The following is an 11,894-nucleotide window of genomic DNA, read 5'->3' as shown; positions in this document are numbered from 1 at the left end:
TTGCGAGCCTGTGCACCCCCTTCTTCGGCTGGAGCGCAGCTTCACCCCCGGGATGTCCGGGAGGTGAGTCTGCTAGCGCGCCGCCATAAACCGGAAGTCAAGTTGCGTGTTTGTTAAGGATTATTTGCGGGGTAGCAATTTGAGAAGTCAAGAGTCAGTAAAAAACCCCACCCTCTTTGAATACAGTAATGTTGCTGTTATATTCTGGTGAATCTGCATTAAAAGTGAGTGCTAAGGATTACTTGCTTGGTAGCAATTTGAGAAGTCAGAGTCAATTTTAAATTAAAAACCCTCTTTCAATACAGTAGCATTGCTGTTGTTATATTCTGGTGAATCTGCATTGCCTGATAGCAATTTGGATATGAACTGCTAGCAAACACCCCCCCCCCAACCTCTTTGAATAAAGCTGGCTGCTATGAATTTGTATGAACATCTTCATCATGTTACATGTTAATTAGCTGTTCAGCCTCTCTATTGCTTCTTGTTATAGTATTTCAGTTGTGTTTGGTTTTAGGTTTCTGAGTTGATACTGTTTTCCAGTTTGTGTGCCAGCTCAAGAATGAGATGAAGTGGCATATAATTATACACACGGGGAGTATGATTGCAGATTTAGGGGGTTAAATATTTGGAAATTTCCCCTAGTTGAACCACATCTCTCCTTGTAGAAGCGTAAACAGGCCAATTTTCTTTTTTTTTTTCCCTTAAAAAAAAAACACTGAGCTGCCCTCAGCTTTCCTTACTTCCTAGAAGGCAATGAGGACAAGTTTGAACTCTTACCTTCCATTCCAATATATTTGAAAAAGTGTGCAGGCACACGAGAGCTCATACCATGAATAAACCTTTGTTGGTCTTAAAGGTGCCACTGGACTCTAAATTTGTTCTATGAACCTTTTTGTAAAACTGTCTCCCTTTCCATTGTAGTATCGTCTTGGCAAGTGTATGTTTTGGAAAGACACTGGCAATAATGGCATCAGTCAAGATGTTAATTATTGTTAATGTTTTCACTATTGTTAATTGTTAATTATTAATGTTTTAGGCATGTTTGTGTTTTAAGTTAAAAATGTCTTTAATTGTATTTGTCTGTGTTCTTTATAAAGTGTATATCTCCAGTACGTGGCATTACATTTTATGACACACATGACTCAGCCCCACAAAGTCCCATTTATGTCAGATCCGGCCCTCATAACAATTGAGTTCGACACCCCTGCTCTACTACTTTTTGAATGAGTATGTGGGGGGGGGGGACTGAAACCTTGCACGGTACAATTATATCTAATAATAAACTGGCTGCCCCTTGTGGATGACAAAATTGGGTAATAGAAAAGAACAAGAGTCCAGTAGCACCTTAGACTAACAAAAATTGTGGCAAGGTATGAGCTTTCATGAGTCACTACTCACTTCTTCAGATACAGCTAGAATGTGAGTCCTTATACCTTGGATAGTGGAGTGATTTCAGATGCTGAATGACAATAGAAGACAAATTACAATAGCAGGTGAATGACAATAGCCGGCGTGATTGGATTTAGGTGAGATATGCAGAAGGGTAATAGGCATGGAGAAACCAGCATTGGTAAGGAGACAGGAAACCTGACTCTTGATTCAGTCCAGGAGGATGAGCCTTGAGCTTCTATTCAGCAGTCTCTCTTTCTAATCTCCCTTTGAAATTCCTTTGTAAGTGAACAGCTACTCTTAGGTCAGCGACTGAATGTCCTGGAAGGTTAATATGTTCCCCCACTGGTTTTTGAATGTTGTTTTTAATGTCCGACTTATGTCCATTTATTCTTTGTTATAGGGACAGGCCTGTTTGTCCAATGTAGAGGGTGGAAGGGCATTGCTGACACCTGATGGCATAAATCACATTAGAGGATGAGCAGCAGTATGAATCTGAGACTGTATGGCTGATGTTGCTGAGTCCACTGATGGTGTTGCTGGGATCTATATGAGAGCAAAGTTGGCATCTCGGTTTGTTGCAGGCCTTGGTACCAGAGTCCATGTTACTGTTAAGTAGTTTATAATTTGAGCTGTGGTGCTGGGGAAGGCTCCTCGCATTCCTTGGACAGCAAAGGTGACAAACAAGCAAGTATTGGAGCGCATAAACCCAGATATGCTATTGGAAGGAAAAATCACAAAACTGCGACTGACTTTTTTCGGACACGACATGCGGAAGAACTCACTAGAAAAAGCAATTATGCTTGGATTAGTCAGCAGCAAAAGGAAACCGGGCTGCAAAAGAACACGATGGCTAGACACCATAAAAGTCGACACCAGCCTGAGCATGGAACAACTCAAAAAACAGTATAAGATCGGAAAATGTGGAGAGAGCTGGCCCACAGAATCACCAAGAGTCAGACATAACTGAATGGCTAACAGCAACAACAGCTTATCATTGTGGGTGAGAAACTGATTTAAGTTAGCAGGCTGTCTGTAAGCAAGAAAAGGTAGGACCCAAGAGCCTGTGTTAGGGAAGTGTCACTGTCCAGCATGGGTTGCAGGTCATTGATAATATGTTGAATCGGCTTGTGTTGTGAGCTGTATGTGACCACCAGTGGTGTTCTGTTGTCATTTTCGTTGGGCTTATCTTGTTGCAAGCTGTCCCCATGTATCACCCTGGCCTTTCCAATCGTCTTTCTTACCATATCAGGAGGATACTGTAGTTGCAAAAATGTCTGCTGTAAATCCTTCAAGTGAGTTTCTCTGTCTGAGAAACTGGAGCAGATGTGACTATAGTGTAGGGCTGGGCTATAGACTGGATTGTTTGATGTGGTTGGGGTGGTAGCTGGAGGCATGTAGATATGTTTGCCAATCTGTCAGTTGCCAGTATAATGTGGTACTTATGTGTCCCTCATGCATCTGTACTGTGGTATTCAGGAAGTTTACTGCTTGTGTAGAGTAAGTCATAGTTAGATTGATGGTGGGGTGGAAGTTTTTTAAAGCCTAGTGAAATCTCTCAAGGGCTATAGTGGCATCTACTCCAACCCCTCAGACAGAAATACAGAGGCAGCCTAGCCAAAGCTGAGGCAACCATGGTACAGCAGCCTCCAAATTCTTTGAAAAGCTGGAATCACTAGCAAAGTAATCATATAACAGAAGCAAAATTACTAATATGCAAAATTCAAAATGATGTCTGAATCAGTTTCTTTGGTAATGAATTAGGTGTGTTGTGTGTGTTGGTAAGCCACTTCTGCCTTATGATGACGCTATGAAATACTGACCTCGAAAATATTCTATTGTTAACAACCTTGCTCAGGACTTGCAAACTTGATATTGAGAAAATCCATCTCATGTTGGTCTTCCTTTTCTCCCACTGCTTTCAACTTTTCCTAGCATTATTGTCTTTAGGTAGGGTTTCTTTTTTGAGACTATAAACATTACTAGGTTTATATGGAACCAGAAAAATGCCCATCAGGGACTGTAAAAAAAAAAGGTTCCTTGCTTTTGACTTGTATAATAAAATCTTTGGTTCAGGCTGCAGAGGCCTACACAGACATTCCCAGGTCTGACCTTGTAGGATGAGATTCTGCACCTGTAAGGGGAAGGAAGGACTATCCTACCCTGTCCTATCAATTAGCGCATACCAAGCAATTGAGCTACGGGTCTTGCACCTGTGGAAAAGAGGTAAGGCTTATCTGCAGTACAGTTTTGTTTCTTCTCCTTTGGTTAGTCACCCTATACATCACATACTTAGCAACACACTGAGAGTTACATCACCTCTCAGGTTTTTGATTGGCTTAACGGGCCTGAGGTCAATCAGAGACCCTCTCCATAAAGCTAGTTAGCATTTCCCATTTGGGGGCTCAGTAGCTACTTGGCAGGAGTATGTCAGTGGTTACTAAGCTCAGCTTGAAGTGACTGCATCACCATGCAGTTGCTGTGTTCCTGGCATCCATCTTGAACTGCTTGCTTGTGTGAGCTAAGGCCCTGGGTGTCTCTGAAAGAGAGGGCTGCTTTGATTGCTGAAACTAACAGCCTGAGATGAACCAACATAGTGTAACTTGGAATCTTGTTTTACTGTACTAGCTAAGCTGGATAAGTATAGAGTTTATTGTTTTATGTTCCTTCACAGTCTTGTCTATTTCTATATGTTTTTTGCACCTTAAATAAAATAATTATATTTTTTATCTCATTGTGGATTTTTGCCTTCATTGACATCAAAGCCTTCTTCCAGAAGCTTTGGCCTTTGTTTGAAAACTCAGTCTGCAGTCCTACCCTGCAGGCCTGACTTTTCTTGTTAATTTCATGAAAGACTGGGAGACTTGTCCTTTCACTAATAAAGTGTTGGGTTAGACAGAAAGGACTGGTGGCACCTACCAAGACTAGAGTGAGAAACATCTCTCTCTGGTTGTTTTGTAACTTTGTTTTGCAGCAGCCCTCCCTTACCAAAAGTTCTTAGCCTGGGTTTGGATAAGGACTTTTGACAGGGACTACTTAATTCCATTGGATACCATGGTAGGAGAAAAGCTGCCAGAAAAATCTACTAATAAGAAGGGGGCAATTTAAAAGCATTCTAGGTATCTATGGAATAAATGCAATAGTAGGGTGAGGGTGAAATGATGCAGGGTATTCACAGCATGTGTGTGAATTCTAGACAGTACTACTGAATTATAGTCTAGCAATCATGTAAAGAATATAGGTTGATTATATTACATCACCAAAGTATTAATTTAGGAAGTGTACAATTTTGGTCTACAACTATAGCAGATCTGTGGAAAATCTATGGTCACTTCATACAATTGTTAACATTCTGCCCTCCTTTTATTAGAATAAAATCGTTCCTTCTCTGTACTTGCAGCTTATATACCCACTAGGAATAAGGCCCATTGTGGAAATAAATACAATGAGCTCTAGAAAGAGGCTCTGGGCAGGTACCCCGGCCTTAGGCACTCAGCATCGATTTGCTGTGGTGACCTCAGCAGGGTATAATCACATAAAGTCCACCATTTTCTCCAGGGAAACTGATCTCTGCTATCTGAAGAACAGTTGTAATTCTGCGTGATCTCCAGCCCTCACCTGGAGATTGGCAACAATGGTTCCCCAGGAGGAAATGGCTGGTTTGGAGGGTGGAGTCTATGGCATTATACCTGTCTGAGATCCCACCCCTCCTCAAACCCCACCCTCTCCAGGCTCCACCCCTCAAATCTCCAGGAATTTTCCAACCTGGAGGCGGCAACCCTATCTCCTTCCCAGCAACCCGTCAATGTACCATTATTTGCCCCTCTGACTTCAGGTTTTCATCTCCATCCCCCCCGCAACCTCTACCTAGGAAAAGTACAGTCTTTCTCCACAGTGGGGACCCAAGCAGAAGGGAAGCAACCTCAGCAGGGTATAATGACACAGAGTCCAACCTGCAAAGCAGCCATTTTCTCCAGGGGAGCTGATCTCTGCCATCTGGAGAGCAGTTCTAATTCTGAGTGATCTCCAGGCTTAACCTGGAGATTGGCAGCAATGGTTCCCCAGGAGGAAATAACTGCTTTGGAAGGTGGGCTCTATAGCATTCTATTCAGCTGAGGCCTCCCCCTTCCCCACACTCAGGCTTCCATAGACTCCACCACAAAATATCCAGGAGTTTCCCAACCTGGAGCTGGCAACCCTAGTCAGGACTGGCCCCAATGAGTTCCCCACAAAGGCCAAAGGAGGCCTGGAAAAGGCCTCCTGCCTTTGCCTTTTTACTGACAGAACTAAGCCTGATTGCCTAGCAGCAGCCACTGAGGGGAAAGTTAGCCCCACAGCAGGAGGAGAAGAGAATGGTTTGATGGCCAGTGGCTCACTTCAGTAGCCAGTCAGCCACAGAGGACCCAAGCAGGAGAAGCATCTTCGTCAGGAGAGACAGCTGTTTTGGCAGTTTATTCTGACAGGAAAGACTGGCCAAACCAGCAGTGGGCAGGAGAGAGGAGCGGACCCAGCACCCAGCCAATGGCATGCAAGGACTCTTGAGTGGAGGTTGATGGCCCAATGGCTAATGGAGCACACAGCACAGCCAATGGGAGAGCTGGAAAGTTCCAATATGTCAGGGCTTTTATATATATATATCAGATTTACTTAGATCAGTGATCTTCAACCATTCCAATGTCAAGACCATTTGTCACTGCTCCTTTCTATGCAAGCTACCCAGCACCAGGTGCTTTCAAGACACAGTAAAATAGGGTGCCTCAAGAGGGGCTTGCAATCCAGCAGGTGAGGCTCCGCAACCTGAATGTCCCAACCCATGGGCTGCTGACTTAAACAATCACTTCATCCATCTGAGAAAGCCTGCTGTTTTGGTTGTCTCAACTTAATCCTCCAAAATTTATAGAAAAATTGTGTAAAGATTATGATTGAATTACTAAAATTAGTAACATTACTAAAATAAAGTTCAATTATGTCCCAATTAAAATATCTAACCAACACAGCATCTGCTCCAATCTACTTGGTCCCAGGACCTGCTCTATAATTGAGGATGGTTGAGGATGAAGGTTGTGCTGCCCATCCCTTCCTCTTATCCCTTGCTGCCACTGTCACTTCTTCCTCACCTTCCCCCTTCCCCACTGAGGAGATGAAACAGTTAACACTTTTGCCTCCACACCATGGAAAATCACACACATTGACAGAGGCTTCTCAAATGACTTCAAAGGAATGCCATGAGCAGGAAGCCCCTTTGGGTACCTATGGCTTGTTGATTGTGTTTAAAGATACCTGAGGAAGACAGAAGGAAAGAATATTAGCTGCTGGGGAGACAGAGAGTAGGGAGAAGTGATGGGAGGATGGGTGTGGCAGCAAGGATGGTGGTCTAAGGCAGCACCCCTTGATGAACTGCTGCTGTTCACTCCTAAGGCTACTGACAGAGGTCAGGGGCTATCTAGTGTTCTGAACCACAGTCCATTACCTGTACAGCTTGGCACTCATTATGTACAATACACTGACCCCTAGCCAAAAGAAATTATAGTAACTTCAAGGGCCACCTGTTACCTAATGCACAACACCACTGGTCTGCCCAAGTATATATATGGAGTCTGAAATGCAGGCAATCAAGACCTGGTATGGACCTAGCACTCACAGATCCATTCTTTGCTTTTTGTTATCCCCTTTGTTAATGGTGAATCCTTATGATGCCCAAAAATGCATTTAGTCTCCATCCCATTTTAACTGTACTTTGATTGATAACTTGTACACACACCACGTGTCTCCATCATATATCCAAATTTATTGTCAACTGCTTTTTAAAAGAGGGTTATTGTATCAGTATTTAGAAATTCTATTTCTGAAATACCTACATGAGAGGCCTGGGGGGAAATGCGTAATATATTAATAGGCTGTATTTTGCTCAGTGTGTTCAATTAGTACTGTACAAAATGCTGAGCAGCACAGCTGCAAGTAACAGGTAGTTTAGGGCTTCTTTCTGTATTTCAAAATCAAGTCCACTGCCCTTGAGGGGCAACAAATTACAGTTTACACAGCTGTGTTAAGTATACATTTCACATCATTCTCTAATGATATCCATACATAAATTTCTCCTTATTCTTCAGTTTCTCAAGTATTGCTGTATACTTGATTGAAATGTAGGATAATTTCCCCACAGCAAGTTTTGGTTTTGGTTTTTTAATATGCAGAAACTTTGTTTAGGTGTTGCTATGTGGATCTGCACCATAGCCTAGAAGTCATGCAGTCCAAGGTAACTTTCAGACATTGTCTTTTGTGGATGATCAACACTGAAAAGCAGAACACCAAACACCTGCAATCCCCATATTCAGGAAGCCTATTTCCATTGCCTATTACCACTATTCAACACAGGTGACACACCTACCAATGTGACAAAAATACCACTATTATCTCTAAAACGCTGTACTAGGAAGTCCTTTTACTCTCTCAGGCAACTCTTTTTGTGGTTCCTGGTTTGGTACAAACTCTGCCAGAAACAATGTCTCAAAGAACCATTAGAATGTTTTCTGTCTGCCCTCCGCCCCCCCATTCTGATTGTACTTGGAAGGGTTGTACTATTCTGAGGACTCACTTGCAGGAAATGAATTGTTTCAAGAGTTGCTAGGATGGAAAATCAGCAGCACGAACACATTTCTGGTGACTATTTTGCAGATCAACATAGCTACATGGTGATATTCTGAACTATTCTACCTGCTACACTGCAAATCTAAATACAATAAATTTGCACAGAAATCTACTGCATTTTAAGTAAATCCATTTCTACTGGGTCAGTTAATTTACAAGGAGGGAAATGGCATACAGTATCTTTAAACAAACTCTGAAACCCCATTTTTGTCATATTTAACAAAAAAGGTATACACCACTGCAAGCAGTATACCAAAGAACACCACCTTTCAAATTTCTATTTGGAAAGCACATAAAAGCGATCACTAGGGACAATAATTGTACTTTACCTTCCTTTTTAAATTTCATTTCTAAGTGTTCAGTATCCTGTTTGAACACTTGACACATAATAAATCTGCTGCACTCACAGCAGTCTCAAAGCAAGAGTTTTAAGCTGGCACCCATTTCATTCCCAGGAATGCAAAGTCAAGCAATTTCCGCACTATGCCTTTCAGGAAAATTTCATCTAACTAGGTATCACATTCGCTTATAAAAATGTAAACCACAAACTGAAAGAACATTATTTTTCCTTCATCTTGCCGTATTTTTCCATCCAATTTGTGGGTTTCCATGAAAAACTACTAAGTATCTAACATAGTCCACCTACAACTTCAAATAGAATTTTTAAAGTACTGTTATTCTCTCTTACACTTCAGGAGAACTATCAAGAGCAGTCAGGGTGATGCCCAAGAACCTACAAGATGTGATGCTTACTAACAGACCCTTCAGGAAAGAGCTAAGCATTTCAGAATATGTAATGAACAGATTAAGCCCAAAAAGGATTAACAAGAACTACAGATTCACAAGACTTACCTACTCGGAAGTTGGGTGCTGTCAAGGTGTCAGCAGCATGCCCGTTTTCACTAATCAGTGTGGTAGTGTTTCCTTTCTCACAGCTGTTTTGACAGGTGCCTTTTTTACAAGTCACCTTACAGATGCTGGGTGTAAAGACCACCTTGATACGTCCGGTGTGATTTCCCACTGGAAGCAGAGGCAAAGAGAAAAAGAAAAACAAACAGATCACTTTGGGAGCCATTGATTTCCTTCAAATGCCTTTCCCCCCCCAAGATTTTTTAAAAAGCAGAAGTTCCAAAGGGAGGAGGACAGTCTTCAGTGCTCTCTTCTCAATATCCAGTGGTGTCTCTGAAACAGGAGTAGGAAGCTTAGCAAACAGGAGGACTCCGGGATCCACTCCAAAACCACATTTAAAGTCAAGTCACTGGAGTGGGATTAGTAATCACAATGCTGCATTTTATTCACAGTCAAAGAGCAATACCAAGGGCATGACAGCTTAAATAGCCAACCCTGACAAGCAGATGTAATGTAAAGCGACTGGCTGTTCACCTAAGGGTGAATAAACTCTTGCGTCCTCCCCTCCTGCATACTTTTCCTGTTTCTACACTTATTAAGTCACTATTTGTAGCCCGACCCCTGGAAATGTTTCAGGCATGCCGCATGTCTCAAAACATCTGTCTCAAATCTTCTGGCACCCCTGCCTGAAGTGAACAAATCCTGTGACGCAGCTGCCAGGACCCTTTATTCCCCCCCCCCCCAATTGATTCTTTGTCCAGTTACACTATATGGATTTACATATTACAGGTTTACTTTGCCATCAACTGCTAACACTTAAACCTAGTTTTTAATTGTAAGAGATTATCAGTGGATAGCTACAGGATAAAACTGTTTCAGAGCAGCACCTGTAACTAACAGAGAGTGGAGTGGTATGGGAGTCCCAACATTTTAGTTTGATTTCTTCTTAGCAGACAGAAATATATACAAAATCCCTAATTTTCAGAATGGTTATATATACATATATATTTCATATATATGAAAAAATATATTTTCAGAATGGTTATATAGCTCACAGACCTGTACTTTATAAAGCATATCCTTTTGTTTTGGGTTGTTTTATTTAAAGACTAGAAAGATTTCTGAGATTGTCTCTGTTTGGCCTCCTTATTAACAATTGAATGCAGTCATTATTTCTTAGAATTTACAGATAGCATTAACAACTCACACAACTGCAAAAACTGCCCCGAAGCATATTTCTTCACAAGCCATATGTTTATTTTAACCATTCCTGGGCTGCCCCACTTTTTCCTGATCCTACAGTTTTTTCTCTGCAAAACATTATGGGTTAAAGCCCAGGAAAATAAAGATTACTTCCTAATATCAAAAGAATATAATCTTCTATTATATTTGGCTTTTAGTAAGAGGGAGTGAAATTAAAAAAACTGTGCCAACTGATTAATCTGCAGACAGTAGCCATTAATGTTTGCACACCAGCTGCACAGCAAATGCTTACCCTAAACAAGTAGTTTTTAAATTCTGCTACAACATGCTTCTCTGAACTGTGAATTCCTTCTCCAAATACAAGACCTTGTTTACACATTACTTGTTTGTTCAAATTAATGTGCTCATACATCACAGCTACTTATAAATCATGGGCAGACTTTCATCCTATGTACATGGTTGATGGAAGCCACTGTGGGACCAATACAGGCTATACAGTGTGCACAGCCGATTTATCGCTTTTCTCGGCAGGTCTCTTTGGACTAGGGGACTTCAGCTTTTCCAGACCTGGGACCCCACTTTAACCCCCAAGTGGCAGCATGTGACAGGAAGTCACATGACGTCACAATCATGAGACAGAAACAGAGCAACCAGCATCTAAAAGCCTGCTTATGCTAAAAGAAATTTTCTCCATTGGTGAGTCACCTCACCACCTTGCTGTTCCTCCTAGCATACATGTAAAGACAGTCAGGAGGAGGCAAGGTATTTATATAAACACACTAGAAGCAGGTCTTCCAAAAAGCAGCAACAAAAATAGCAGTTGTATAATGGCTTGCATTCAGCAGACGTGCTTCATGAACCACCTGAGGGTTTCTACTCATAGACTGAAGACCAGGGGTTGTTTCGTAGAAAAAGAGCTAGGGGAACTCATTAGCATAACTCATTAGCATATGCCACACACCCTGACATCACCGGAAGTGTGTCATAAGGCCACACCCCCTGACATCACCAGAAGTGTGTCATAAGGCCACACACCCCGCCCCCAACGGGCCCGGCCATGAGGGGCCCGGCGGTGGACCTGCAAGGCCGGCGGGAGTGCAAGGAAGCCCCGCGAAGGCCCTCCCTGGCCCCAGGCAGGCAGGGGTGGCGAGAGGCAGGGAGGAAGCAACTTACCCTCCCTCTTCTCCTGCCTCCTCCTGGCTGAATGAGAGCTGGAAGCGGGGCGGCCAGAAGCAGGGGGCGGGGCTTCGTCATGTGCCCCGCCCCGTACCTCACCCGGGGGGACTGCGATCCCCTGCGATCCCCCCCCCGAAATGACCTCTGCTGAAGACCACCACTTTGGAGGGATACTTTTCATATACACGGTTATACACATATGTTAGTTAGCATGTGGATGCATACTAAGCTAAAACAAAGACCAATATATCTAACTGCAATCAGTCTAATTACCAACCCTTATAAGTCTGCTGTGATTTGACAGCAACAACAACAAATGGTCCAGCAAATCAAAGGAAAGGTGAGGGTGCTTATACATAATGACCCCCCACCCTTCAATGTCATTACCATCTGCTATATTTTAATGACAGAGTCAGACTGGAATGGACACCTTTTCAAGTCTTAAGGAAGACTTGAGGAAAGACAGTAGAATAACATCAAATCCTACCCTTCCCTAGGCAAGCTATTTCTATAAACAAGACCTGAAGCAGGCATAGCTGAGATGTATCAAAAATAACAGATCTCACCCATTCTAGCTTAACCATTCATAACTGATTTACTTTCTCTCTTCATTTGTTTAAATCTGTAAT

The 11,894-nt window shown here is 42.4% G+C and overlaps 1 protein-coding gene across 1 annotated transcript in view; it reads right to left on the bottom strand.

Annotated features, from left to right (window-relative positions):
• Nucleotides 1-11,894, bottom strand: part of LTBP1 (latent transforming growth factor beta binding protein 1) — a 145,409-nt gene that overhangs the window by 35,200 nt on the left and 98,315 nt on the right. The window contains exon 5 of the mRNA XM_015428172.1: nucleotides 8,890-9,057. Within this exon, the coding sequence (XP_015283658.1) occupies nucleotides 8,890-9,057 (168 nt within the window). The remainder of the gene's footprint in view (nucleotides 1-8,889; nucleotides 9,058-11,894) is intronic.

Source organism: Gekko japonicus, unplaced genomic scaffold, assembly GCF_001447785.1.
Source record: "Gekko japonicus isolate JY-2015 unplaced genomic scaffold, Gekko_japonicus_V1.1 scaffold1694, whole genome shotgun sequence".
NCBI classification, from domain to species: domain Eukaryota; kingdom Metazoa; phylum Chordata; class Lepidosauria; order Squamata; family Gekkonidae; genus Gekko; species Gekko japonicus.
The sequence above is the reverse complement of the archived record's forward strand: the minus strand, read 5'-3'. Positions and strand labels throughout refer to the sequence as shown.